General features: G+C 62.2%; 2 protein-coding genes and 1 long non-coding RNA gene across 7 annotated transcripts; 2 read left to right on the plus strand and 1 right to left on the minus strand.

The window, feature by feature from the left end:
* Positions 1 to 1,527: 1,527 nt before the first annotated feature.
* On the plus strand, positions 1,528 to 3,240 carry SMIM29 (small integral membrane protein 29). The gene is made up of 5 exons (XM_084301704.1): positions 1,528 to 1,552; positions 2,262 to 2,400; positions 2,498 to 2,523; positions 2,650 to 2,755; positions 2,957 to 3,240. The coding sequence occupies exons 2-5, from the start codon at positions 2,290 to 2,292 to the stop codon at positions 2,996 to 2,998; spliced, it is 285 nt and encodes a 94-aa protein (XP_084157830.1). The 5' UTR covers positions 1,528 to 1,552; positions 2,262 to 2,289; the 3' UTR covers positions 2,999 to 3,240.
* A 114-nt stretch (positions 3,241 to 3,354) lies between these two features.
* Positions 3,355 to 12,655, minus strand: HMGA1 (high mobility group AT-hook 1). Of its 3 annotated transcripts, none has more exons than XM_084302070.1 (6): positions 12,207 to 12,655; positions 11,732 to 11,901; positions 7,407 to 7,520; positions 6,379 to 6,459; positions 5,909 to 5,959; positions 3,355 to 4,597 (listed from the first exon to the last, which is right to left on the minus strand). In XM_084302070.1, exons 3-6 carry the CDS (start codon positions 7,506 to 7,508, stop codon positions 4,541 to 4,543), a joined length of 291 nt encoding a protein of 96 aa, XP_084158196.1. In that variant the 5' UTR covers positions 7,509 to 7,520; positions 11,732 to 11,901; positions 12,207 to 12,655; the 3' UTR covers positions 3,355 to 4,540. The 3 variants fall into 3 exon arrangements, with proteins under 3 accessions (XP_084158196.1, XP_084158195.1, XP_084158194.1); XM_084302069.1 differs by having other exon boundaries at positions 6,379 to 6,462; XM_084302068.1 differs by having other exon boundaries at positions 6,379 to 6,489.
* Positions 12,656 to 13,930: 1,275 nt separating this feature from the next.
* On the plus strand, positions 13,931 to 27,534 carry LOC311219053. Of its 3 annotated transcripts, none has more exons than XR_014619144.1 (3): positions 13,931 to 14,130; positions 14,494 to 14,801; positions 21,608 to 27,534. It is a non-coding gene; the product is annotated as an uncharacterized lncRNA (long non-coding RNA). The 3 variants fall into 3 exon arrangements; XR_014619145.1 differs by having other exon boundaries at positions 27,026 to 27,534; XR_014619146.1 differs by lacking the exon at positions 21,608 to 27,534 and adding an exon at positions 15,959 to 16,818.
* Positions 27,535 to 27,857: the final 323 nt, after the last annotated feature.

Genomic DNA, 27,857 nt, shown 5'->3' on the forward strand with positions numbered 1-27,857 from the left:
GGGCAGGAAAACCCAATTTGTGCTGCCCAGGGCTGTGCCGGGTCCTTTCACCTTACCCGGATGGGGTTTGGTTCCTCTTGGGATGCGAAACCAAACCGGGGCTGGAACCCACCCAACCACAGGACCCCCCCAGGGCTGTTTTGGGAAGGGCGCACGGGGCTGGATGGGGCCAGGAGGGATTTGGGGCAGGGTGGGTGCATGGGGTGGGCTCTGCAGAGGGGTTTTGGGGTGGTGGTGACCCCAGTGCTCAGCTTCCCACCCCAATCCCTTCCCTCCAGGGGCTTTGGGACCCCCTGGGGACGCAGCAGGGCCACGGGGGATGCTGTGGACACCGGGATCGCCCCCAGCGCTGGGCTCTGTAGGGCCAAGGGGGCACAGGGACGAGCCCCCACGCCCCCTCCCCAATGCAGCAAACCCCTTGGTGCCCCCCACCCGCACCCAGCCCCGTGAGGGTGCCCCAGGGGTGGTGTCAGCACCCTGGGGGCTGTCCCAGTGCCTCGGGGCTCCCCTTGCCCCCCCCCGACCTATTTACGGGGCCATCTGCTCCCGGCACAAAGCGGATTTGGAGCACGGCGGGATCAGGGCTGGGGTCTGCGGGGGGCAACACCACAGCGGCACGGGCTGTCTGTCCCTCTGTCCGTCCCTCTGTCCATCCGGCCCCCGGCCCCCTGCAGCCGCTGCCCCCCCCCAGCCCGTGTCCGTCCTCCCCCCGCAGCCCTTCCCCTTTCGCCCCTTTTTCCACATTTCCATTAATTTCCTTTTAAGATTTTTCCGCCTCCTTTCATTTCCTTTTTATTCCCTTTTCAATTCAGTTTCCTTTTTATTTCCCCCCCCCCTTTTTTTTTTTTTAATTTTTCTTCCCCTTATGCCCTTTTTTATTCCTTTCCCTTTTTTTCCTTTCCCTTATTGCCTTTTTATTTCCCCTTTCCTTATTTTTTCCTTTGTTATTTCCTTTCCCTTATTCCCTCTTTAGCCCCTTTCCCTTTTTTCCCTTTTTTCCCTTTTTTTCCTTTTTCCCTTTTTTCCCTTTTTTTCCCTTTTTTCCTTTTTTTCCCCTTTTCCCCTTTTTCCTTTTTTCCCTTCTTTTTCCTTTTTTTCCTTTTTTCCCCTTTTCTCCTTTTTTCTTTTTTCCCTTTTTACCCCTTTTTTCCCTTTTTTTCCTTTTTTCCCTTTTTTTCCCTTTTTCCGTTTTTTTCTTTTCCATTTTTTTCTCTTTTTTCCATTTTTTTTTCCTTTTTTTTCATTTTCTTTCAATTTTTTCCATTTTCTTCCCCCCCTTTCTTGCTTTTTCCCCCTTTTCTCCCCTTTTTTATTCCCCCCTTTCCCCCCCAATTCCCTTTCATTTCCCCTTTTTCTCCCTTTTTCCCCCTCCCCCGCCCCCCCCGTGCCCGGTCTCTGCCGCCCCCTACCGGCCCCGCGCCCCCAGCCCCCTCCCCCTCCCCAAGCCCCGCCCACCCAAGCCCCGCCCCCCCCCCAAACCCCGCCCCCCAAAAGAAGCCCCGCCCCCTCCGTCACGCGCCGCGCGGGTTCCGGGTGCGGGCGGCGCGCGCAGGTGGGGAGGGCGGGGCCGGGCCGCGCGCGGGGGGGCGCGGGAGGGGCGGGGGGGGCGATAGGGGGGGGGCGATGAATGGGGAGGGGGCACGGGGGGGCTGAGGGGGGGGCAGTGCACGGGGGGGGCACAGGGGGTGCACGGGGGGTACGGGGGGGTGCGGTGCACAGGGGGGTGCTGAGCACGGGGGGGGGCAATGCACGAGGGGGGTGCACGGGGGGGGCTCTGTGCAATGCCCCGGGGGGGTGCGGTGCACGGGGGGGGGGTGCAAGGATTTGGGGGGGTGCGGAGCATTGGGGGGTGCGGTTCGGGGGGGGGAGCAGTGCATGGGGGGGTGCAATGTGCATGGGCTGCAAGGCACGGGGGGGTGCAGCGATCCGGGGGGGGCTGCAATGCACGGAGGGGGGGGGGGGGGTTGCAAAGCACACGGGGGGCAGTGCTGGGGGCACAGTACTCTGGGGGGGGGGGGGCTCTATAATGCACTGCCCACTTTGGGGGGGATTTAGGGTGGTGCCGGGGGGGGGGTGCACACCCCTGGGTGCTGCGGGCCCCCCCCCCACTGCTCACCCCCCCCCCCCAATTCCTCCCGCAGGGCCCCACCTGGGGTGCTCCCCCCCCCCCCACCCAACCCAGGCAGGAAGCTGGGTGCTGGCACCCTTGGGTGCCCCCGACCCCCTTAATCCCCCCCCACCCCCCCCCCCCATGCCGGCAGCAGCCCCCCCCGCACCCCCAGCCCGGCCATGAGCAGCAACACCACAGCTCCCAGTGCTCCCAGTACAGGGGACTCACTGGTGGGCTCCGTGCTGGGCCCCTTCGTCTTCCTCACCCTCCTGGGCGCCGTGGTGGCCGCAGTGAGTACGGGGGGGGGTCCTAGGGGGGGGAGGATCCTAGGGGGGGGGGGTCCCATCCCCATGCACCCCCCTTTTACACCCCCATCCCACCCCGCAGGTGATGTACGTGCAGAAGAAGCGGAGGTGAGCAGGGGCTTGGCCCCAAATTGGGGTTATGGGGCTGGAAGGGGGGGGTGGGGGGGGTGTGGGGGGGCACACCCTGACCCCCCCCAGCACCCCGACCCCGCTCAGCCCCCGTCCCCACCCCAGGTCGGAGCGGCTGCGGCACCGCCTGCTGCCCATGTACAGCTACGACCCCGCCGAGGAGCTGCACGAGGCCGAGCAGGAGCTGCTGGTGGAGGCCGACGACCCCCGGGTGAGCGTTTTGGGGCCAAAAAAAGCCTTTTTGGGACAAAAACGGCCTTTTGGGGGCCCAAAATGGCCTTTTTGGGGCAAAAATGGCCTTCTGGGGGCCCAAAACGGCCTTTTTGGGGGCCATCGGCCATTTCCTTCCTTCCAAGTCCGCAGCCGGCGGTGCTCACTTTTTTTTTTTTGGGGGGGTCCCCGTCTGTTGCAGGTGGTGCCCGGCTGGGGGGGCCGCGGGCAGTGGAAGGCCTGAGGCTGCCGCCCCCCCCCAGGGTTCGAGGCACCGGAGGACGGCGGCGGGGGCACAGCGGGGGCGATGCCAGCGGGGAGCCTCCCACCTTCACGCACCTTTTTTTTGGGATGGTTTTCGTTGAAAACGCCCCCCCACCCCAAAAAAAAAAAAAAGCCCCTTAAATGCACTGGGAATGGGATGTGGGGGCACAGCCAGGGGGGCAGGACACCCCCAGGGGCAAATAAACGGGTTTCTTTGCAATAAACGCGCTGGTGCTGCTTTTCCAGGGCAAATCCCACTCGTTTTTACCCCCCCCCCCAAAGATGCCAACCCCATTGCAGCCCCCCCCCCCAGGGGCTGACCCGGAGCACCGAACGTCCATAAAATGTTTTTATTCAAGTAACTGCAAATAGGAACCCAAAAGGTCATCAACGGCGGACTGAAAAATAAAAATTAAAAATAATAACACCCCCCCCACCACCAGTTCTCTCCCTGCCGGGAGTGCCCCAAAACCCACCACCGACCCCAATCCCGCTGTGGGGTCACGGCGGGGGGGGGGACCCCAAATCCCTGCCCCAGCACCCTGCAGGCTCTGTCCCTGGGAGCAGCAGAGCGACCTGAACCTCAACATGAACAGTAGAAAAACTAAAAAAAAAAAAAATGAAAACAACAACAAAAAAAAAGAGACTAAACTGGGGAGAACCCCCTTCTCCAGCGACACCCCAAAAAAAAAAAAAAAAAAAAAAGGAAAAACCCCAAAAACCAAGCGGGGGAGGCCCCGGCAGCCCCGAATGCGGCGCAGCAGCAGCAGCACGTCTGTGAGCCGAGAGTGGAACTTAAATATCCAGAGGTAGTTGTGAACGAGAGGAGAACCGCAAAAAAAAAAAAAACAAAAAAACACCAAAAAAAAGGACAAAAAAAATTAAAAACTCAACCAGAACCTATCAGGAAAAGGCCACCCGGGGCCGGGGAGAGGGGGCAATAGGGGCAGCCCCCCCCCACCCCCCGGCATCGCTGCGGAGCCGCTCTCCCGCGCACAGTGCAATCGCCCGGGGGGGGATTTGGGGTGGGGGGGCGCAGCCCGGGCCAGATCTGGGGGTGTTTTGTTTTGTTTTTTTTTTTTTTTTTTTTTTTTTTTTTTTTTTTTTTTTTTTTTTGCCTTTGCTGCCTCCCCCCCGCCCCATCCCTGCAGAGGACCCTGGGCAAAGCCGGTGCTGGGGGACGGCCGGCACCTGCTTTGGGGGGGTGAAATCGCTAAATTTGGGAGGGGGGGGGACAGCAAAGGCTGCGGGTTTCCAGCCCCATTGGCACCCCAGTTAGTGGGGCCGCCCCAAAACGTGGCGCCGGGGGGAGGGCTGAGCCCCCCAACCCCTTTTTCCCAGGCTGTGGGGCTGAGCCCCCCCTGGCCAGCGCTGCCGGTGGCTGGGGGGGCAGTGGGGAGGAGGAAGAAGCCGGGGGGGCGCCGTGTTGGGGTTTTTCCCCCCCGTCCCTCTCCCTCAGGTCCCGGGCCGGCAATGGGGGGGTCCCGCGGGGCGATGAGGTAGCGTCGGTTCGGGGGGGGGGTCACTGCTCCTCCTCGGATGACTCCTGGGAAATGTTCACCTCCTCCTCGTCCTGCTGCTGCAAGGCAAAGGGGGGAGGTCGGCACCGCGGGGGGGGCACCGGGTGGGGTCCCTTTACAGGTGGGGAAACCGAGGCAGCGGCGCTCCCCTGCGTTTGGGGCCAGCCCTCACTCCCCGTGTGCACGAGGAGGAAACTTGGAGGAAACCCCCGAGTAGGCTTGCACCAGGAGCAGGGTGTTGCACGCCCGCTGCAGTGCTGGGGGGTGCCCCGTGGCCAGCAGTGGGATCGGGATGGGATGGGATGATGGGATGAAATGGGACAGGATGGAATGGGATGGGACGGGATGATGGGATGAGATAAAATGGGACAGGACAGGATGGGACGGGATGGGTTGGAATGAGAGAGTGGGATGGGAGAGGATGGGACAGGACGGGATGGGATGGAAAGGGAAAGGATGGGACGGATGGGATAGGATGGGATGGGAGAGGACGGACGGAATGGGATGGGATGGAATAGGACAGGATGGACTGGAATGGGATGGGAGGGGACGGGGGGGCCGTGCAGCACGGCCGCCAGCAGCACGGCCCCGCACGCGGCGGTGACTCAGGGCTGAGCGTGAGCGTGACTCAGCGCCGGCCCCCGCTTCCTCCGGCTTCATTCATAAAAACGCGGCCGGCGGCTGCCAGGGCTGGACGCGGCGTCCCCGGGCACGGCCCTGCCGGCGTGGGACGGGGTCACTGCAACCGTGTCCCATTCCCCCCCCCTAAAATCCCGGTGCTGCGATGCCAGGGGATGCAGGACAGCCGGGGATGTGCCCAGGTTTTGCAAGCAATGCCCCCCCCCCCAGCCCTAATTTCCCCCCGTTTGGGTTTTTGCAGCCCATCGCGCTCCGCCCCTCGCCCTCAGCACCTCCCCCAGGAGAAATTAAGAGGGAAAAGGGGCAAAACCCCACAGCTCGTGGGTAGTGCTGCGGCCCGGGGTGGGGACGGGCAGGAAAATTGCTCCCAGCTCCCGGGGCGATGAGTGTGGGTGGCAGCGGGGTGGGGGAAAGGGGGAGAGGGGAAAAAAAGGAGGAAAAAACAAAATAGGAATTTGCTGCACGCTCACGCTGCAGGAATGCCACACACGGGTCTGGGATCTGTCCCGTGCCAACCCCATCCCTGTGCCAACCCTGTCCCCATGCCATGCCCTGTCCCCTTTTTGCTCACTGCTCTGCGCCCCCCCAGCCCCACAGCTCCGTGTTTAAGGGACGCTGGGGGTCCCGCGCCGTGAGCGGGGTGGTTGTGTTGTGCCCCCCCCTCCCCGGTGCCCAGCATCCTGCCAGGATTGGGCCCGTGAGGAAGAGGAGGAAGGGAAAAGCCCACTCACCGATTTTTTGGGTCGGCCTCGAGGTTTTCTCCCTGGTGTGACTGCAGCTTTCTGAGCACACAGAGTTGGGGGGGGGGGGGGGGGGGGAAGAGAGGAAAAAACAGAAATTTGGGTCAGGCTGGGGCCGGGACGGTGCCACCCCCACTGCTGGGGCTTCCTCCCATCCTTCCTCCCTCAGCTGCCAAATTCATCACCCCAGTGGCATCCCCCAGGGCCGGCCCCAGGTACTGTGGGGGCTGCAGCCGAGCCCCCCCCCGGCCCCGGTCCCGGCCCCGTGACTCACGGCGCGGTGCAGGAAATGAGTCGTGTTTTCAGAACAGGTTGGTGGCAGCGCGCACGCCCCGGCTCTTCCTCCCCTCCCTCCCCGGGTGCCAGCGCCGGCAGCCGCCCCCTCCCCAGGGATGCAGATCTGCCCCAAATTGTCACTGATCGAGCCCGAAACGGTGCCGTGGGCGCTGCCGGCTACCTACCCTGCCTTTTGGGGTGGCCTTGTTTTTACTGCCCTTCGGCCGGCCGCGGGGTCTCTTGGGGGTCGGGGCTTCGCTGGGCTCCTGCTGGATGGAGAGCAGAGGGGGGGGACGCTGCGGATGGGGGTCCCCAGAGCAATTCCCCACGCTGCCGGGGTCGTGCCGGGCACAGCGGGGGGCTGCCGAGCCCCCAGGGGTGCTCCCGGCTCGAGCATCCCCTCCCTGCTCTGGGGCACGGCCACATCCTGCGGGGTGCTGGGAGCACTGGGACCAGTTCAGGCTCCAGTTGGGGCCCTTCAGGTCCTGCTGGTGCCCTTCAGCCAGCCGTGGTGGCCGTGACCCATCCAGCCCCGGTGTTAATCCCCCGGCTTAGCGGGACGTTCCCCACCAGCTCGCAATCCGGCTGCTCTGCAGCCTCGCTCCTCCTCATCCTCACACCCCCCCCCAGTTTTCTCCCCATTTCCCCGCTGGCTGTGCGTGGTTTAACCCCTATAATCCCACCGGGGGGGGGGGGAGGGGACCCCAAAAATCAGCTCGGCAGCTGGGTGGTGAAATACTGGGGAATCAGCAGATTTTGGTTTGGGAGTGGGGGGAGGAGATGCACAAAGCCCACCAACCCCAGGGAGCTGCATGGGGTGGGGGGGGGGGGGCTCTGGCACCACAAAGGCTCCAGCAGCATCTTATCCCTCTGAGCAGCTTGTGCTAATAGGGCTTTAATTAGCCCGGCTGTAAAGGCAGGTTTGTTCGGTGGCAGCCTGGGGAGGAGCAACGGGAGGCCCCGGAGCCTTCCCCCTGCGCCTGCGGGGGTTTTAGGGGGGGGGTGGCACAGAGGGGGCTTGGCTGGGGCCCTCCCCGGGATTTGGGGTACCCAAGCATCCACCCGGTGCAGGGGGCGTTACCGGGGCTGAGCATCCCCACCCCGCAGGTGCCTGCGCCCCCCCCATCCCCACAGCCACCACCCTCCCTCCTTGGGGACCTCCCCCCCCACCCCGAGCCCCCGCTGCCACCTCCCGGGGACGCCTCCTGTGTACCTGCGGCTTCTTCCTGGGCCGCCCCCGGCCCCTCTTCTCCGAGGCGTCCTTCTCCCCCTTGGAGGCCAGGGCCTGGCTGGACTTGGCGCCGGCTTCGCTCATCGTCCTTGGCGGCTGCGGCGGCGAGGAGGAGGAGGAGGAGGAGGAGGAGGAGGAGGAGGAAGAGCAGAAGGGAGGAAGGCCGGTCAGCGCTCGCCCGCGCCGCGACCCGACGCCGCTCCCCGGCGGGAGGCGGGCGGTGGGGGCCGCGGAAGTGACTCACGGGGCTGCGAGGGACGAGCGGAGCCGACGGAGCCTCCCCGGGGGTCACAGCCCCGCCGCTGCCCGCAGGGGGGCTCGGGGCGGGCAGGGGGCTCGCCCCCGCCGTGGGGTCGGGGTGGCCGGCGGGGGGGTGAGGGATGGGGCGCCCCCGGTTTGGAGCTGCTGGAAGCCCCCCAGGAGTTAAATATCAGCCCGAACGTGCAGCTCTGACCCGTCCCGAGGGCTCGGCCGCGTCCTGCTCCTCTCCCTGCACGGAGAGGGGTCCGGCCGGCACCGGGGGGCTGCAGGGGCTCGGCAGGGTGAGGGGGGTGGGAAGCAGGAGCATCACCAGGGGCCGTGCCGGGAGGAGACCCCCCCACCTCTAAAGGAGTCCCCCACCACTAGTTGGTAACTCAAAATTTTGAGGTCCAAATTTCAGCCGCACCGTGGCACCCGCCCTGTGCCAAACCATCCCCGCTGCACGCAGGGACCCCAGCACCCATGGGTGCCTGACACCCACAGACCCTGGCACCCACAGGGGCACTGGGGGGGCTGCAGGAGCCCCTCGCCACGCCATGCACTGATGCAGGGGGTGAAGCCTCCGGGTGCTCCCCGCTCTCCCACCCCCAGGGCCCCCCTTTGGGTGCTTCTCTGGGAGCCTGTGGGTGCCCAGCCCCTCCCTGGGGACCCGTCCCGGAGCACCCCCGCTCCCTGCCCATCCCCGAGGCTGGCTTTGAGGCACAGCCCCCAAATCCTAGTGGGGTGCAGCCTCGTTGCCTTCCCTTCCCAGCCCAGGAGCAATGGGATCGGGGCTGTGGGGCAGGGGCCCAGCCTCACCCCGCGGCACAGAAACCCCGCTGAGTTAGCCAGGTGCCCCCGCTGCCCCGGGAGGTTTTTGGGGAGCGGCGGCTCTGCCAGCCCTTCCCACGGGGCCCGACCCACGGAGCAACCCCCCCCCCCCGAGCAGCTCCCCTTCTGCCAAGAGGAGGAGAGCGGCTCCAGATTTAATCGGGAGCCCTTGAAATCCCAGACACGCTGCCGGCACCGGCAAGTTGGAACAGGACGAGGGGTGGTGGCACGGCCCCGGGGGGCCCGCAGGGATCCCCGGGGGGTGCCGGGGGAGCTGGGCTGGGTCTCGCTCACCCCCAGTGTTTGGGGCACGCCAGGAAGGGCCCTGCCAAGTTCCCGCATCCCTGCGGCTCCCACCTGGGCACCGCTGCGCCCAGACTGGGGGCTGCACCCCGCTCCTGCCACCCTGGCTGGATTTAGGGACACCAAGGGACACCAGGCTGTCCCCTCCCCGTGTGCATGCCCCAGAGGGCTGCACGGCTTTCCTGCCTGACGGGGAAAATCCCGTGGAGGAGCAGGATCCATCCTCCCCTCTCCACCCTGGTGCTTCCCGGGGGCGTAGGGAAAACCTGCTCGGCCGGAGCTGTGGGGCCGCTGTGCTCCACACCCTGCTCCCAGCACAGGAGCCGGAGGGACGGGCTCGGGGCCGGGATCAGGCGGGTGCAGAACAGGGACCCTGGCAGGAACGGGGCCGAACCCATCCCCTTGGGGTCCGATCTGCGTCCCCGGAGGGCTGCAGACCCCAGGAGGTTTTTCCTGGCGGGTTTCGTGCAGCCAGAGGTGCCGGCCCTATAACGAGGCTTTAACCACCCTCAGCCTCTAGCAACTGCTTTCAGTTTGGGTAAACTTCAGCTAGGGGGCACGGCGCTGCTGCCTCCCCGCTGCTGGGGCTGCAGGAGGGACCCACGGGGCACCCCGATCCCCATGGGGACCCCGACCCCACAGCAGTGTCTGGAGCTGGTGTGGGGCAGCGCGAGGAGCCCCCACCACGCCGAGACCTTCCAGGCCCCTCTGAAAGTGACTCACGAGTGCAAAGCAACAACAACAAAACCACCCGCAGATTTTTTTTTAAGGGGGGGGGGGGACAGAAACCGTGCGTGCTGTCATGTAAACACCCGAAAATATTACTCACGGCATCCCCGAGCCCTTCAAGGAGCACTTAAAAAAAAAATATATATATATATATATAAGGTTTAGGGAAGAAAATACTGGTGGGCTGAGCAGGGGCTGAGAAGTATTTATCCTTTTTTTTTCTTTTTTCCCCCCTCTTTTTAGTCGATCTTTGGCAGAGGGAACGCAGCCCCCAGCCGTGCCGTACCCTCTCCTGGGGGGTCCCTCAGCTGCCCTGCTCGGGGGTCCTGGCCCCATCGGGCAACCCCTGGCCAGAGCCTGGTGGCCACGATGCTGTGTGAGCGATGCGGGTGGGAGATGGGGCTGCTCAGGGTGCCACCCATGGGTGCCGCCCGTGTCCCCGTCCCCATCGCTGCCGTCCCCGTCCCCACCTCGGGGCTCGGCCCCGCGCCGTCGGAGCGGGATCGGAGGCAGCAGCTGGGTTGCCATGGAGGGAAGGAAGCAGCTGAGGAGAGAGGGAAAAAAAAAAAAAAAAAAAAAAAAAAACACAAAAAAAAACCCTTTTCATGGCGGGGGGAACCGCGAGCAGGGGGCTGCCGGGCTCCTGGAGGCTGGCGGGGTGAAATCCCAGCGGAGGGCACGCGTCCTCCTTGGGGTCGGGGGGTGCTGGGGGGGGGGGGGAAATCCCTTCCTCGGCCGTCCCCGTGGGTCGGGAGCCGCCGTGGAGGGTGCTGCTGGCAGCCACCTCTTGCACAAGCCGCGCTCGGCTTGCAAAAGCCACAACCTGGCCCCCCCCCCGTGCAAACAGCCCCATAAATCCCCCGCGCCCGCCACCCACTCCCAGATTAAACAACCCAACCCGAAAAGAGGGGGGGGAAGAGAACCGAGGTGGTGGCGGCGGTGCCTCAGATCTGCCCCCCCCCACCCCAAAAAAAATCTCCTCACACCCAGGAAACCCAGCCCGGGGCCGGGGGAGGCACAAGTTGGGGAGCTTCGGGGATGGGGGCTTAGGGCCGAGGCTCCTCCAGATGGGGGGGGGCTCTGCTTTGAAGCCCCCCCCCTCCCCTTCCCTTCCCCTTGCTATTAAGGGCAGACCACCCCCCTTCCTTCCTGGGCATGCATAATAAAAGGAAGTGATAAAAGAAAGGAAGGAGGGAGGTGGGGGAGAAAGAAAAGAGGCAGGAAGGGCAACAGCGCAGCTTTGTGAAGCCCCCCCCCCTCCCGCGGGCTGCAATAAAACCCCGGGCACAGCAGCGCCATTTCGGGCCCCCCCCCCCCTGCAGGCATGGGCTGGGGGGGGGGGTGCTTTTAGGGGCAGGGGGCGATTGGAGGAGTAGGGGGTGGTTTTAGGGGTAGGGGGGTGGTTTTAAGGGGGGGGTTGAGCCCCCTCACTGCAACTTTGCAGCGACCTGCCCGAGTGTGTGCCCCCCCCCCAGCTGCCCCCCCCCCCAACGGGGCCTTGCCCGGCCCCACGCACCTTGCGGCGACCCCACAAAATTTGCAGCGCCCCCCCCCCCCCATCCACGCCGACCCCACAGCATCCGCCGGGGCTCCACGTGCTCGGCGCCCACCCCACAAAATTCGCAGCCCCCCCCCCCCCCCCCACGTGCTTTGCACCGACCCCACGTGCTTCGCGGCGACCCCAGGCGGTTTGCACCGACCCCACACAACCCGCCAGGACCCCGCACGATTTGCACCGACCCCACAAAATTTGCACCGAGCCCCCCCAGTTTGCACCGAGCCCCCCCCCCAGTTTGCACGGCCCCGGCCCCACGCGCGCTGCAGGCCCCACGCACTTTGCAAGGTCCCGGCCCCACGCACCTTGCACCGACCCCATAACCACAGGGAGGGGACCCGGGGGGGGGTCCCGGCCCCACCGAACCGAGCCGGGGCTGCAGCCGGAGCCCCCCCCCCAGGGCGTTGGGGGCCGTTGGAGCCCCCAAACCCCATCAATCGGAGGAAAAGTCCCCGCAGCCCGGCCCCCCCCCAGCCCATGCCGGCCCCGCCAGGTGCATCGCCCTATTAATCCCAGTAATTAATAACAACCGAAGGGGCACCCGCGAGCCCTTGCAAACACGGAGCGAGCCTCGGGCCCCCCCAGCACCCCCCTGAACCCCCCAAACCCCCCCCCGGAGCAGAAAGGAAAGAGGAAGGCCGGCACTCACAGTCAGCTTGGTCTCGGAGCTGGGTGCTTGGGGATTATTTTTTTTTTTTTTTGGGTGGCTTTTTTTTTTTTTTTAAATTATTATTTTTTTTTTCCTCCCTCTCCCGGCGTGGCTGTGTTGTGAGCGAACGAAACCCCCCCTCCTGGCTGCTGCTGCTCGCAAATGCGGATCTGAAAGGAGAAGGCAAAGAGAGAGAGAGAGAGAGGAGAGAGAGGCTGCGACTCGCACACGCATCCACAGCACGGCCAGGCCCCCCCCCGCCCCCCCCTCTTATTTATATAAATAATAATAATAAAATTAAAAAAAAAAAAAAAAAGAAAAAGCGCTCCAGGAGGAAGGAAGCCGGGTCCAAATCATTTCACGGGGAGCCAGGGGGGAAAAAAAAAATAGGGAAGGGGGAGGGAAAGAGGGAAAAAAAAAATAATAATAATATTAATAATAATAATAATAAAAAGGAGCGAACTCCGAGCCTTACTGGAGGGGATCCAGGTGCTAAAAATAGCAAAATCACACTGGAAATTAAATAAGGGCAGCCGGGCAGAGGGGAGCTCCCAGCCCTTGCGGAGCGCCGGGAGGAGGAGCCGCCTGCATCACGGCCGGGGGGGGCGGGCGGCGGCGGGGCCGGGGCCGATGGGGCCGTTCAAAGGGCTGCGGTGGGGCCGAGCCCCCCCCCGGGTCCTGCTGACCCCCCCCCAGGGCCGTGCTGACCCCCCCCCCGGGCGGTGGTGGCTCCCCCCGGGCAGCCGGGATGGATGGAGACCCCCCCCAAAGATCCCCAGTTTGTGGGGTGCCCAGTGCCCGGTTTTGGGGTTCCCGGTTTAAGGGTGTGTGTCCCGGGGGGGGGGGCACACTCTGCTTTGCGCCCCCAGGGCGGTTTTGGGGGGTTTTGGAGTGGCGCCGAGGGGTTTTGGTGGCGCTTTGGGGTTGAGCGTCGGGGCTCTCCTCTGGGTGAAGCGCGGTGCTTTTATTTGCTGTTAACCCCCCCCCATAAAAAAAAAAAAAAAAAAAAATCCTCTGATCCCCTTCTGGAGGCACCCGGCAGCAGGTGCTCCGTCCCCAGGGAGGGTTGGAAGCGCCGTGTTTCAGATTTCAGCGCGGAAATGTTGTAAGAAGAGGATTGGGGGCGGAGGGGTGAGCATGGCTGGGCTGGGGGGGCTGGCGAGCAGCCCCGAGGTCCGGGCAGGTTTTGGGGCTTGGTTCTGCCCGGGGGGAGCTTTGTTCTGAATCCGTGCTGTCTGCTTTGGGGTGCCTTAGGTCAGTGTGGAACGGGAGCCACATCAGCTCTCCGGGTCTGCCAGGACCCTAAAAAACAGCCCCCGGCTGTGCTGGGGGCAGTCTTCCGCAGCATGCCAAGCATCTGGGGGCTCATGGTGTTTTTTTTGGGTAATGCAAGGAAATGCAGAGCTCTCGGCCATGAGGGTCTGCCGAATTCCCCCAAACTCCTGCAGAAACTCCGATCGTGAATTTTGTGGGAAGTCGTTGAAATCTGGTGTTAGGAGCTGAACTTTAGACTGTGTGGTGCTGAATTCAAGTTTCGGGCAGGTTTTTGTTTAAAAAAAGCATCCTTAACAACGTGAAGCCCAGCAGCGCTGGTGTCTGCGTGCGCAAAACTTCGGCGGGGAAGGTTTGCGACATGGCAAGAACCAAATCCAGCTGCGCAAGGCTCGTGGCACCTCTTTGCTAAATGCTGCTTGGATTTAAACCCCCCTGCAAACTCCCTTGGCGGCTCCTGTCTGAAACACAACCAAAGCCGTGTCCCTTTCTGAAAAATGAATGCAAAGGAGGGGAAAAAAGCCCTGCGAGGAGCCGACCCTTTTCCAAATGCCTGCCAGCGGAGGCATTGCCCCGTTTGCAGCGCTGCATTTTGGGGCTGAGCCCGGCTGCAGCTCCCTGAGATGGCGACCGCGCTGCGTCCCCTCCATCCGAGGGCCTTGCATCCAGGTAAGGTGCTGCTTGCAAGCCCCAAACATTATTTTTTTTTTTTTTTGGCTAAAATCAGCATTCCCCTTTAGCAGGCGGCCCCAGCCAAGCACCGTGTGCTGCGGTGCCTTCGGCTGCCCCAAACCTGCCCATGGGCGTGCTCGGGCTTCCCCTCTTTGCTGCGAGCCCGGCGAGGAATTTGGTTTCTGTCCCTGGCTGAGGACTGCTGTTATTAATATCCCTCGTTATTTCTTCTGCGCCGGCGGTGAGTGGCTGTAACCGGAGAGCAGCGCCGGGGGGGCGCGAACAACCGGGGCTGTCGGTTCTCGGTCACCGAAACTTTTGGCAATTTCTTGCTCACCCCTGGGGAGGGCTCTGGGAGCTGCCTTCGCGGTGGCTTTGCACCCAGGGGCTGCTCTGCGTGGGTCACTCCATGTTCGAAGCAAAGCCGCGGCCGTCTCCAAAAAATCCCCGGCCAGGTGCGCCCCGCAGCCGGGAGCGGTGCTGGGATGGGAAGCTGCGTGCAGCGGGGGGAAATCGGGAAGTGGGTTTTTCTGGGGGGAAAAGGGGGACTTTTTTTGTTGTTCTGAGCAAGTTTGGGAGTACAGAGGGTGGCTTACTGGGGGGAGGGTTGTGGAAGGAAGGGAAGTGGCCTGGCAGCGCACCACGGAGAGGTCTGCGCACGCGGTGACCCGCGGGGGGGACATGGGGCAGTGCCCGCTGCCCCGAGCTCCCCGTGCTGAAAGGAGGGGGGCTGAGTGCTGGGGGGGCTGCTCCGAGCTGGGCAGAGCCGCACCTGGCTGTTGCCATCCTGCCGCTTGTTTTCACTTTTGTTTCTGCAGCTTTCCCGGCTGAAAGCCAGAAGAGACGCTGCCGCCGAGGCGGGGTTTGGGAGCGGGACCGGCGAGGTTTGTGTTCTGCAGTTTGCAAAAACATTGCAAAATGCAAAAATTCTGCAATTCAACGTTCAAAAATCTGCAAAAAAAGCACTCAACAATTCTGCAGTGAGCCCAGAAAGCAAAAACAGCTGGAAACGGTGCTACCAGAAGTGGGGTTTTTCTCCCCCCCTCCTGGGTGAGCGCAGTGCAGGGGCTCCACGTGCGCCGTGCCGGGCTGTTGGTGCTGGGGTGAGCAACCCCAAATAACCCAGGTGAGCCAACCGAGCTGGGAGACCCCTTGGGACACGGGTGGGGGTGTCCCCAGCCTGGTCCTTGTCACCCCGTCACGGGTTTGCTGGGGACGGGATGGGCACTGTGGGAGGGGATGGGGCCTTTGTTTCCCCTCCGGGCTTTGTTCCCTGTTGATCGTGATACCCCATGTGGCCGAGCGGCCCCGTACCCACTGAGGCCGGCTGTAATTTGTTCAACCCTCTCCTTCCTCCTCACCCTCCGGGGCAGGTTTATCCCTGTGTTCCTGGAGCCTCATTCCGGGGACAAATTCCTGCAGCACCCGATAAATCATAGGCTCAGTGCTTCTGCTTTTGAGAGTCCTGAGCGTGCAGGATGCGGGGACGTCTGCACCATGCGGGGCAGGCAGGGGACACGTGTGCATTGCTGATAATCCCGATTTTTCTAGCCAATATTTCCAGAGAAATAATCATTACCTGCTTCTTCACTGCTCTGATCGCCTGCTGTCGCCCTGCCTCGGGGGGGGACACGGGAGGCACAGTGTCCCCTTGTCCCATGGCCACCCTGTCCCAGCGAGTGCCACCAAGCCCCACAAAGCCGTGCTGGGGATTTGGGTGCCTAATTCCCCCTAATTTCCCTGGGAAAAGGGAATCCAGATCCTCTAAGGCAGCTCTGGAAAAATATCCCAGCCCAGGTCGCTGGGTAATTGGAAGGCTACCGGAATAATTATTTGTCACCTCAAAAGCCCTCTTGAACAAGTTTAATTAATCCTCGTGGTCCTGGGCCTTGTGGAGACGGGTACAAGTGTCCTCATGGCACCCAAACGTGTGGATCAGAGGGTCCGGGATTTTGGGGGGCTGTGTCCAGCACCAAAGGGCTCCTCTCGCCTGTGGTGATGCCTGGCTGCGGGGTATGGGGTGCTGTGGGGTCCTTCATGGGGTTGGGGGCTCAGCATCGCTGCTCGCTGGGACTTTGCTGGCTGGGGGGGGTCCTCTGCTGCACCCCGAGCACTGAGCATCCCCCTGCACTGTCCCGTTCTGGTGCTACGAGAGGCAGCACCCCTCCTGTGCCTGCGGGGACCTCGCGTTTCCAGCTGGTTTTACCCCAAAGCTGCTCGAGCAGCGGTGGCTGCACAAAGAAGGGCCAAGGTAATTAACCACCTTCGTTAATTCTTGCTCAGGGTGTTAAGGTGAGCATCACGCCAGCCCTGACCTTCTCAAGGCACTGCGGGGCCTGAACTCTTCCTCCCCATGGAGCTCCTGTCCCAGGAGGGCATCGCCGGGGCACAGCGTCCTCACCCTCCTGGGGCGACTTCTCCATGTCCTGAAGAGCTCCCAGCGGATGAGGAGAAACATTTCTCCTCCCTCCACAAAGCAGAGGAGCTTGCCCAGGCCCTTTGGGGGAGCACCAGGACCGGGGACCCCCAAATCTGATACCCAAGGGAAACCTTCCCCTGCCTGCACCATAGAAAGGCATCGCCATCACCTCGGAGCTTCCTCGCGAATCCCTGCTGCAATATTTATGACCGGCTGCAATCAATAATTAACCCCTGGGAGGGAAAGGGCCTGAGTGCTGGGGTGAAGGGTGCTGTGGGTGTGCTCGAGGTCTATGCCCAGCCCAGGCTGGGGCAAGGTTGGAAGGGAAGGAAGGGAAAATCCCGAACCAGCCCTCCAGCGCCAAGGGGCTGGGCTGACGGAGAGCGCACGTGCCCTTTGTGCCTGGTAAGAAGGGGCCAAATCCGCCCGGGCTGAGCCAAGGCTGTCAGGTGCTGCCTTGTTTTGAAAGCTCTGTTGGGAAGCCACCCTGGGGACGGCTCGGTGAGGAGTCACGGGGTTCCCTGCAGCACTCGCTGCCTTTTTGTGCTTGCAACCAGCTGGTGATGGGGCTGGATCCCTGCCTCTGGGAGTGGGGTGGTGAGGAGAGGGTCTGCTCGGAGGGGTCCCTGCCCCCGGGCTGGGGGCTGCCTGCCCGTGTGGTCTGCACAGCCCCGTCAGTGTAAATGTGCACAGAACCCCCTAAAACATGGATCGGGGCGAGGCACAGGAGGTGTGTGTCATGGGACGGGCTGGTGGGGACAGAAAGTGGCTCCTGCTCACGTGGGGATGTGCGGCTGTGGCCAGGGTGTGTGGGTGCACACCCCAAACTGCTGGCACCCCTGGGGACACGTCCCAGGCTGGCACCCATAGGGACATTTCCCAGGCTGGCACCCGTGCTTGGCTGCAGCCGGCTTCAGTTTAACCTGAGTGGCCCAGCGGGTGCCACCCCACTGTCCCCATCCCTCGGGATGGCGAGGGCACATTTTGGGTATTTCGGACAGGGCAGGGAGCTGCTCCAGCTCGGTGCGCTCGGACAACCGGAGAGCCCCTTAGTGGAGCCATCCCAGGGGGGCTCCTGCACCCCATTGGCTGCCCAGCGCCCCGCAGGCAGGTGCCCCACGCTCTTTGGCCACCGGCCGTGCCACCTTGGTGGCCTGGGGTCGGGGGGGGGGGCTGCTCCTTTCGGGCCCCTGGCGGGGCTGTGGGAAGCGCTGGGGCTGCGCCATGGCTGGGGGAGCCCCGCGGCGCACAATGGCCTTTTGTCCGCGCGCTGCCCGGGAACACGCCGCCATCCCAGCTTCCCAGTAACATGAAACCTCCTCCGGGCTGCCTGCTGAGCACAAAGCCCAGCTCTGGGCTGAGGGGGGGCTGCCCTGGCCCCTTCCCAGCTCGCCCCGCGCTTCGGCGCCGTGTCCCGAGCGTGCCGGGGCTCAGGTGTGCGTGCGGCCACCGGCCCAGCCGGGGTCCTGCCTCGCCTCGCTCCTGCCCCAAAGGGCTGGTGTAAATCAGGGAGCACCGGGAGCTGAGCCTCGTGCCACCCCCTGCCCACGGCAGCATCCTCGCAGGGACATGGCCCTTGGCCATCAGTGGGGGCCCCGGCATCTCCTTCACCCCCCAGCCCCTCATCTGCGGGCTGAGAGCTCCCCAACGCCGCGCTCCGACCCTCCCCGGGGACACCAGGGTTTGTGGTGGGTGAGGAAATACCTGCACCCCCCCCCCCTCCGGCCCCCAAATCCCTCTCCCCCCGCAGCCCCAGGGCTGGGGACTAACAAAGCCTTGTAAAAAAAAAAGCCAGGGAGGAAATGCTGTAAATCATTAACAGGGGAACGGGAACGCAGGAGGAGAATGCGAGGGGTCATTAATTGAGGGCTTGCTGTCTGGCTCGCACGGGGGGGGGGGGCTGCCGGCCTTATTTTTTTTTAATCAAGGTATTTTATTGCAAGTGGCACGGCCAAACTAAACAGGGCAGCAGAGAAGCCCGCAGGGGCCGGCAGCAGCATCTTAGGTGGGGATCGGGGCAACGTGGGAGGTGCTGCAAGGGGTGGGGGCAGGGGGGGCAAGGGGTGGGGGACCCTGGTGCAGGGGGCTGCAGGGGGCTGGAGGACGTGCTGGGTGGCACTCGGGGCAAGGGACAGGGGACGCATTTTTCCTGCTCTTCAGCAGGGCTGGCTCCTCCATCCCTGGGTTATCTCGAGTCCCCACAGGCACTGTGGGGTGCAGAAGGGCTCCCCCCTCCCCTGCTCCTCAGCCTGCCCCGAGTGGAAAAGCCACCAGGAGCTGTCCCCAGGGGCACCCAGATTTTGGGGCTGGCACCACAGGGAGCTCAGGGATAGGACACTCAGCCCAGGGCACGGGCTTGGGGCCACTTTTCCTTCCCTGTGGGTTTTTTCTCTCTGCATTCCCCTGGGCGAGGACACCCCCGGCACTGTCCCCACCACGAGCACACCGATGGCTTCTCCTGGTGCACCCGTGACCCCGAGCCCACAGTGACCAAGGGGGACACGCTGGGGGGGGGGGGAGGCTGCTCCTTGCCGGGGCTCCCCGTGAGCATCCTGCCCAGCCAAATCCCTCGACGCTTTCCCTTTTACTCAGCTCCGGTTGGAAAAGCACCAGGGACCGGGGGACTTCCCTGGGTGCCCGTGACTCAGGTGCTGCTCACGCCTGACTCAGCCGCTGGCGGTGGCCCCACTGCGGGGGCTCGGGGTGGCCACGGAGGCTGAAGGAGGAGGAGGAGGAGGAGGCGATGCCGGAGGTGATGGAGCAGGGACGGAGCCGAGCTGGCTTCGGGTGTGAGCCGGAGCAGCCCCGCTTTTGGGTGCTGTGCCTCATGGACCCCTCTTTTGGGTGCCTTGGGGGGAGGTGGGTGGCGGTGGGTGACGGGTTTGGCACCGGCTGGGACAATAAATGAGGCAAAACGCGGCGTGGCCGGGATGGACGAGGCGTCCTGCACCAACCCAGCCGGTGTCCTCAGCACCAGAGGGCAGGATGCGGCCCCCCTGGGGCAGCTTTTTTTTTTTTTTGGGGGGGGGAGGCTGGGGGTGGCCGGATCCTGGCGACCCTGGCGGCGCCCCCGAGGCTGGGGCCGGTGGCACCGCGGATCCCTGCTGCCATCTAACGGGGACAGGAGACCCCGCAGCCGGGCTGGGGCTTTGTAGGGCGGGGGGGGGGGGGAAACTGAGGCACGCAGGGGGCTGGGGTGAGGGGGTGGGGGAGCCCAGGTGCCCCCTTTAAAAGCAGGGTGGGCAGGAGCTGGCCCTGCCCCACAGCCTGCCCTATGGGGCTCTGTGGGGTCGGGGTGAGGCTCAGCACCCTGCGGGGGGAGCGGGATGGTGCTGGGGTGGGTGGGAGCTGCTGGGGGCGGGGGGGGGCTTTTGGCTGGGTCCCCTTGGCCCCAGCTCCCCCCAGGCACAGGGAAGGATTGGGGGGGGGGGTGGTGGCGATGCTGCGGTGCCTGGGGCTGAGCCATGTGGGTGGCCTGTTTTTTTTTGCCTTTTTGCCCCCCCCGTGGAGCGTGTCCCCCCCTAGCAGGGGACACCCCAGGCACGTGGCGTGTCCCTGACCCCGTCCCAAGGGAGACGTGACACCCAGCGGGGCCAGGGGATTAGGGCCGGCTATAACGGGGCCGGGTGGGCACTGCCTGTTCCCAGCTCCAGTTACACGGCGCCGCTGGGCACCTCCGGGGGGGGGGGGGCTCAGCTTTCAACCAGCACAGACACACGAGCAGGGGGACGAGGGGTGAGAGGTGAGGGGCTGGGGGGGGCTCTGCAAGGCTGCAAGCTGCAGTGGGGCTGAGCATCGCACCCCTCTGTGCCCCCAAACTGGGGAGCGGGTCACGGGGGGGGTCCCCACACTGTTGTGGTCCCCTCCATCCATCACCCGAGCGGCTCGCTGGGGGTGTGCGAGGCTGTCAGCCGCCTTCCCTGCCGGCTCGGGGGCCTGATTAATTGCTTGCTTAGCAACTGCTAATCAGGATGGAGGTGCTGGAGCCCGACGAGGCGTCCCCTCGGAGGGGAGCGTCACGACGGCGCGGGCTGGGGGGCGGCTCGGCGTGACTTGGAGCAGGGCGAGGGAAGAGATTTTTTTCCTGCCCCGATGCCCCCAGAACCCCTCTCTGGGGGAGAAACGAGCCCAAAACAATGTGGCCGTGGGCCGGCAGCTGGATGCTGTCCTTAAATAAAAGCACAGATTCGGTGGGTACCTGGAGGTCCCTGCTGCGCGGCAGCCTTGGGTAGAGCGCGTGCAGCCCGTGGGCTGGGAGCGGGGGATTTTCCCCAGGGATTTGGGGAAGGCTCCTGGTGGGAGTGCTGGAGGAGCTGGCTCGTGTCCCCGCTGCCTGTGGGTGACCCTTGTGGGGGATATCCGTGCCCCCACGCTGTGTGGTGGGGCAGGAGGAGCTGCTCCCCATCCCCAGAGCAGCTGGGTGCCAGGCAGCGGGCAACCCCAGATCCCTTCCTCCCTTTCTCACAAGGCTGGATCCGGCCCGCTGCACGGCTGCAGTGAGGGCGGCAGCCACAGGAAGGCACTGGTGGCTTTTGCTGGAAATTTGGGGCTGCGAGATGCCGGGTCCAGCTCTGGGACTGATGTGGGGAGCGCAGCTGCGGGATGCGGTGTGCAGCCCCTGGGCGGGCAGCACCTGGGGGATGGGGGTGTCAGGGGGGTTTTTGGTAGCGATGCCCGCTCTGAGGGGGCTCTGTGCTGGGTCCCCCCAGGCTGGGTGCTGGCACCAGGTCCCTGGGGGTAGGGAGCCCAGCCTGGGCTGGCAGCGCTCCTGCAGAAGCCACCCGAAACCACCTCGGGACCTGGCCAAGGCTGAATCGATCCCGGGTGCGCAGATTTCCCCGGATCCATTTTCACCGCTCAGCAGAGACCCAAGCGCTGTGCCGAGCCCCCTCCCCTGCTGCTCACCAGCCCCCTCCTCTCTCCCCACCACCAAAACACCTCACAGCAGGGCCCAGCACCCAGCATCACCCCCCAGGGGTGGAGGGGGGGCTTTTCTGGACCCTGCTACAACCAATGCATTGGGGAATCCCCCCCAGGCCCCCTTATTGGGGTGCAAAGAGCTGCAGTGCCTCAGCTGGGGGGCTGGAGGGTGAGGGCTGGCTGACGGAGGCAGGCTTCATGTTCAGGCTTTTATTTTTTTATTATTTTTTATTATTATTAATTGGCTTACTATGTGAGGAACCATGAAATCTGGGCCATGTTTTATTATAGCTCATATCATGCTGGACAAGATGGGATTAATTAAATGCGTGCTGCTGCTCGAGCGTGGGTTTGTCCCCAGGCGGCGGTGGTTAACGCGCCCTGGGCCACCGACTGGGGGGGTGAGGGGGGGCTCTGCTTCTCGTCCTGTCCCTGTGTGCCCTGGTGTACCTGGTGGTGTCCCCTCCCTGCCCCTAGGGCTGGCACTGCTGGGCACATCTGGGTGCCAGGATGTCTTGGGGCAAGGGCTTGATTTATTGCCTGGGGATGGATTGGGTTCGAAGGGTGATTTTTATTTGTGTGTTCATTTTCAGAGCCACGTTGGGACAGTCTGTCTGTAGGAAGCTCTTCTCTCCGCCTCGAAAGCATCCTCGGCTGATGGTGCTGTCCCTAAACTTAGAGGTGCAGTGCTGATGAGCTCCCTGCGAGGGCTGCAACTTCAGCAAAGCACCACGGAAAGAAGGAAAAGGCTGCTGGGGGGAGCCACTGCTGCCTGAAAGCTGGAGGGATGCTGAGCTGTGAGCGGGTCCTGGGCTGGGGCAGGGGGCCCACGCTGCCCCAAAATGTTCCTTGGAGCTGGGTTCCTCCACGGCTGCCTGCTCTGGGGGATGCACCTGGCCGGGCTGCTCCATCCCCAGGACCTGGTGGTGCTGCCAGGGCTGGGAAAGTGAAAAAGCCAGCAGTGATGACAATAAAACTGGGAAGCTGCCCGTGAGGGATGAAGGAGGGCAATCGTGGCCAGGCCCCTGCCCTGCTCGCCCCTGTGGAGCATCACCAAATTCCCCCAGCCCCAGGCCCGCATCCTGCCCCGTGCTGTCCCCAGCCACACTGGGGTGACCCCGGGACACCTCACATTGCCTCAGGGAAACTGCAGGTTTTTTATTATAAAAATGCAGTAGTGTATTTAAATTAAAAGCATGTTTAACTATTAACGCGGCACACGGCAGCACCTAACAGATGGCTTTTCAAGTGCAGCTGAGGGGCTGCCCAGTGGGGACCCGTGCTGGGGTTTCGTCGCGCATCCCTTTCTGTGTGGTGCTCGCCTGTCCCCATGCATCTTCCACCCCGTTGTGCCCCCACAGCAACTTCCCCACTGAAGCCACCCTTAGGGCTGTGCCATCCCCTCTGGGTCCCGCTAGGAAAGTCCCGTGGGGCTGGGACTGATGCTTGTTGTCAAATAATGCTCGTGGAGGCACTACAGCGATGCTCCAAGCCCTGGGGGACGGATGCCTCTGCTTTCCTTCAATGTTGTGCAGCTGAACGGGGCTGGGGCTCCCTGGTGAGCTGTGCGAGCCCCCTTGTGCCTCCTCCAAAAGCAGATTTCTTGCACGGGGTGGGACACGCTGCCCGATACCTCCCCAGTGCAGCCCCTCTCGTTGCAGCACCCGGTTGACGAGCGATGTAATTACTCCTGCAAAAGCAAATCCGTGCGAGCCCTGCCTGCTTGGTCGCGCTCCAAGGAAGGCAGTGTCTCCTTGCAAAGTATGGGGCCATGAATATTTCATGCCTGAGGAGGATATTTCTTTCAGGAGGATGTCGCATGAATTATGGAGGAGCTGGGAGGAGCAGGCGGGCGCTATTTTGGCAGGGCCAGCTCCCACAGAGGGGCTCAGTGCTGCCGTGGTGCTGACCTGGTGCCGGGGGTCCCAAGTGGCAGAGGGGGGCTCGGGGCAAGGCTGCCCTCATTGGGAGGTGCAGCCCTGTCCTGATATAGGGCTCTTTGCTTCCAAGCAGAGCAGGTTGGTGCCTGCGTAGTGAGCAGGGAAGCTCTGCACGTGGCTGGGTTTGGGAAGAGCATCACAGCCGATGGCTTGGGGATCCCTGGGAGAGGCACCACGGCTCCCCAGGTAGCTGGAGGGGAGAAGCACGGCAGTCACAGCCATTCCCTGCTCCACGCAGCCTTCCTGGCTCTTCCCCATCTCCTGTGCGTCCTCACGACCTGCTGTGGGCTCAGGATGCTGCTGCTCAGCACCGGCTCCCCCCAGCACCCTGCACCTCTCCCAGTGCAATGTGCTGCTCCCGCTCTGCCCCATCCCCACGGGTGTCCTGCTGCCTGTCTGCTCTGGCAGGGCTGAGGGGAATTAACTCTGCACCACCAGAGGCTTTCGTGTTCGTTAAAACGTAAAGATTTTCCTCTAATTGTCCTGTTGGTGCAGGGGAAGTGTGTGCTGTCTGGCTGTCACAGTTAATTTTACCACCAAATGTGCTCTCTCCTTCTTCTGGCTCCTTTTTTTTTTTTTTTTTTTAAGAGAGATTCCAGCTGCCCACAGGAACTGTAGGTGGAAAAAACCCTCCTGCATCCACGTGGAAGCCCAAGCAAAGCTGAGCTCCCCTTTTTTTTGGGAACCTCCCCAGGCCTGGGGAACGGTGCTGGCCTCCTGGGATGTGGCATGCTGGGTCCGCAGATGCCCAGTGCCAAGCCGGGCTCTTGCTGCCAGATGAAACTCCTAAAAATAAGATGGGAATAAAAGCCCCTGCTCGCTGCCACCGGCTCTGCTTTAACTGCAGATTAAAGTGGTTTCTGCTTTGTGCAATGGCCCAAAATAGGCGGCAGCGCTAATGACATTAGTGCTGCTGGCTTGTTAGGCAGCTCTGCGGCTTGGGTCCTGCTCCGTGTCCCTCTGGGGCTTGATCCTTGCTGGCCTCGTGCCTTCGGAGCAGGACGGCAGCTTCGGCTCCCAGCCGCGGCCAGGAGGGAAGAGAGGGGCTGGGAGCGGCGTCTTCCAGGCTCGGTCGCTCCCCGACTACCTGAGCACGGGTGTGATGAGTTTGTGTCACCTCTGCGGCTCCAGGAGTAGCTCCTGCTCCAGCACCAGCATAGAAAAGGTGCTAATGGTGCATAACAAGAAATTTCCAAGGTCATTTGTGCCGTGGCTTTTCTTGTTTTTCTATCATTTAGACCCCAAATTTGGAGGAACCGCCTACCCAAACCAGCCCCAGCCACATCACTGGGTCTGAGCTGAGCGAACGCTCGCCCTCTGACAAAGAGTCCTCCAAAACCAATAAACCCACCAAAACTATTTTATTTATTTTATTTATTTTATTTATTTTATTTATTTTATTTATTTTATTTTATTTTTAAGGACTCTTTAAGGGGTGTTAGCACGGGGTGAGGGCCGGCCGGGTGTCAGCGGGGAGGCAGCGGCAGCGTGCTGCGGGCGCTTGCTGTCGCTCAGCGTTAGCTGGGGAAGCGTCAAAGCCACCACTGCTGCGTGGCCCCGTGCTCACGGCGCAGAAAACGTCGTTCCTCTAAAAAAATCCCTTCTTTCTTTTCCCTTCTGGCTTTCTAAGGAGGGTGAGAGCAACCTGGGGAGGCAGGGGGGTGAGAGCTAGGTCCGCTTGCCATTGTTCTTTGCATTTGGGAACTTCTTCAGCCTCTGATACTGTTAGGAAGGGGGGTAAAAAAAAAAAAAAAATCAATGTGTTTTGTCTTAGTGCTAGCCTGGGCAGACAAGAACAGACCTGGAGCCTTATTTGGAGCATCCCAGCCTGTCTCATGCTGGTGTTGGGTAAAATAACCCAGTGCCTTTTGTGCCACCGAGCACTCAGCTCACGCAGGTTGGCAGCTGGGTTTTGAGGGATCCCCAGCAAACTGGGCAGTATCTCCTCTTGTCCTTGCCTGTGAGCCATCGTTGTGGCTGGGATGGGACCAATTCACCCAATTCGGCTTCCTTCCTGCTCTCCTGGGCACGTGTGTGGGGTTCAAGCTGTGCTCCCAGACCCCATTCCCCTTCCCAGTGCAGCTGTGCCAGGGCAGCAGCCACAAGAGGGAAGCAAAACATCACTCAAAGGCTGGAGCCAGCTGAAAGCTGCTGGGTGGGGGTGGAAAAGGGGCATTTATGGGGGTCATGGCTTTGGTCCCCGGGCAGTGCTCGGTGTGCCGGGCATGGCCTGGCTGGGCACAACGCGTGGGTGCAGGTTTTGGGGTGAGCGGGGAGTTTTGGGGGGCGGCTGATGGCAGAGACAAACTGTTGCAAAGCGTGTGATGAAACCTCAGCACAATCCCTGCCCTGCACGCTGGATTCGTGGGCTCATTCCTATCGGGAAGTCAGCTTTGTTCCTTCAGTGAGCCCAACTCGGTGTTGCTGGAGCCTCTGGTGCCTGCCGGTGGTGCAGACCCTGCGATGCCCGCGGGTGTTTTTGCTGCTGTCTGAGCCCAGAGGTGCACCGAGCTATGCCGGCCTCTGCCCAGCACCTCGGGGTGCTCAGTGGGGTGCCGGGTGGCTCTGCTGGGTGCTGCTGGCTCTCGTTTTGTTGGCTTTCCTGCCATTAGGTGGGAGTGTTGCAGAAGAAAAGAGTGCGGGCGCTTCCATCTCTGGGTTGGGAGAGCAGCTCCAGCACCGCTGTGCCTCGAAACCCAGGCACCATTCCTTTGTCCTCCTTCGCTATGGGGACAAAGAGGCACAAGGAGGGATTTTTTTAGGCTGAATGTATGCAGGAGAGAGGAATAAACCCCAAGAAGTGGCTCTAGCATTGCAGCTGGAGGGGGTTTGGCCAGGGATGGGCATTGCTGCCAAGCAGCGGAGCTTGCTGTGGCCCTCGGCTGCTCACATAGGAGCAGGTTTGGGACCCCCAGGCTCACCCCGTCCCCTCGGTGCTGGCATGGGGGACTTGGGGAGAAGCCCACGAGCCTAGGGAGGTCCCCTCCTCAGTGGTCTCCAGCAAAGAGGCAGGCTGGGGCCTCAAGCAGCATTTTCCTGGGGGTCCTGCATCGGCTGGGCAGGACGCGGGCTCCAGGGTGCTGGAAAACTGCTGGAGGGGGCTTGGAGCCCCCCTGAATGGGGAGGTTGTTGGGCTGGGGGGGCTGCCAGGGGGCTGGCACAGCCGCAGCAGCCTTCCTCGCGAGGAGGAGGGGTTGTCGCTCACAGCCTGCAGACGAATCATCCCTCTTTCATTGCTAATTCCTCCCCGCAAGCCCGGATGGGCTGCCTTTTTTCTCCCCCCACCCCTCCCATTTCTTTAAAATGCAACTCTTTCCATCAAAATCTGGTTAGTCATGAAGCGTATAATGAGTTTTATATATATTTAAAATGGTCTGACATTCGGCATCCCATTATCCCCACTCCTCGAGAGAAACATGGACTCGATGTGTGAGTGTTGATCCAATAAGAGCGCAGTCAGTACCATTTTCGCTCTCTGAAATATCCATATCTATTACCCATATTCATGTGCTGTTTGTGTGTAGGAGTCTCTTTCTTGTGGAAAGAAATCCAAGGCTGTTTCTTTTTTATTTTTTTTTCCTCGGGCCTATAATTTATGTATTTTTTGGGCACGCTGAATTATTTTGCTTGTTTTTGTTTTGCAATTTTTTTTTCCCCTCCTTTCTTCAGTAAATCACAGCTCAGCCTCTAATTACCCAGCACAGGAAAGCTTCAACGTCTCTTTTGCGAGTGGTTTTTGTGCCTTCAGCTGGCAAACAGCCGCGAGGGGCTGCGGGGGTGAGCCCGGGGTGCCCTGCTGGGCACAGGCCCCGTGGTTGCTGAAATCCATCCCGAGAGCCTGCGAACTTCCAGCGGAGAGTCTTCCGGCTCTCTGTCCTCGCTTTGAGGTTCATTGCAGCCTGACGTCAGTGAAAACCTTCCTTTTGCTGAAAAAAAAAAAAATCAACAAAAAAACAACAAAGCAAAAACCCAACAATCACCACCCCAGGGAGCAGGACAAAAGTGTCAGCGTGTTCTTCTGTGTTTCTTTCCCTCTGAAATCTTTCTCCTCCTCCTCTTCTTTTCTCACAGATCGGACTTTGGCTTCCTCCTGCGTCACCGGCACCACTGGGGAGCCCTTGACCTGCCTGCAGCCCTCCCTCTCTGCTCCTCCCGGCCGCGTTTCCCCCAGGGACCATCGGTGACACCCAAAAAGCATCCCCGGTTCCCCGTCCCACCCTGCAAACCCATTTTTCTATAAATCCACAGGAAAACAGCTCTTGCTGGGACTTCTGCTTTTTTAATTGTGGAGATATTACAGCTAATTGCGGTTCTATTAATATTTCACTTTGAATTAAAGATTTATTCTCCCCACCCTCCCAACCAGCGGGGAATGAAGCCCAAGGCAGCGCTGGGAGCACACAGCCCACAGACAGAAGGGGCCGGGCGCGCTGCCCGTGCCTGCGCCTCCTTGGCCTGAGTGACCCGCGGAGAGGAAGGAGGAGGAGGTGGCTCGGCCATAAATTATTCAGGCACTTCTGCAGAGCCGAGCCGGTGAGTCCAGTCCATAAGATGCGGTTTCGTGTTTTCTCCTATCTTGGAAAAATAAAATAAAGCTCGCAAGCAGCGCGTCTCCCCGGTTGCGCCCGGTGATGCTGGCGGTGGATGCGGTGACCTTCCCGGCTGGAGGGGAGCCAGGCTGGCTGCTGCTCAGGCAGGGGCTGTCCTCCTGCTCCACTGCCTGCAGGCTGCTGGGGAGAAGGGGAAGCATCAGCTGCTGGCCCCAATCCTGCCCCGAGCTCCTGGGGCTGGGGATGTGCTCCTGTCCCTGCTGTGCCATGGGGTCAGCGTGTGCCAGAGCCCTGGAGGGTCAGGGTAAGGGTGCTGGTGCTGGTGGAGGTGCTGGAGCTCTTTGCAGCCCCTG

This window comes from Netta rufina (genome assembly GCF_964035555.1).
Source record: "Netta rufina genome assembly, chromosome: 26".
NCBI classification, from domain to species: Eukaryota; Metazoa; Chordata; class Aves; order Anseriformes; family Anatidae; genus Netta; species Netta rufina.

What these genes read in the sequence shown, in the direction of transcription:
- SMIM29 (XM_084301704.1), top strand. Translation starts at nt 2,290, where the DNA reads ATGAGCAGCAACACCACAGCTCCCAGTGCTCCCAGTACAGGGGACTCA. An exon ending in TGGGCGCCGTGGTGGCCGCA is followed by an intron (nt 2,401 to 2,497) that starts GTGAGTACGGGG and finishes CCCACCCCGCAG; the next exon opens with GTGATGTACGTGCAGAAGAA. An exon ending in TGGAGGCCGACGACCCCCGG is followed by an intron (nt 2,756 to 2,956) that starts GTGAGCGTTTTG and finishes CGTCTGTTGCAG; the next exon opens with GTGGTGCCCGGCTGGGGGGG.
- HMGA1 (XM_084302068.1), bottom strand. Translation starts at nt 7,508, where the DNA reads ATGAGCGAAGCCGGCGCCAAGTCCAGCCAGGCCCTGGCCTCCAAGGGG. An exon ending in AGGCCACCCCAAAAGGCAGG is followed by an intron (nt 5,960 to 6,378) that starts GTAGGTAGCCGG and finishes CTGTGTGCTCAG; the next exon opens with AAAGCTGCAGTCACACCAGG. An exon ending in GAGGCCGACCCAAAAAATCG is followed by an intron (nt 4,598 to 5,908) that starts GTGAGTGGGCTT and finishes TTTGCCTTGCAG; the next exon opens with CAGCAGGACGAGGAGGAGGT.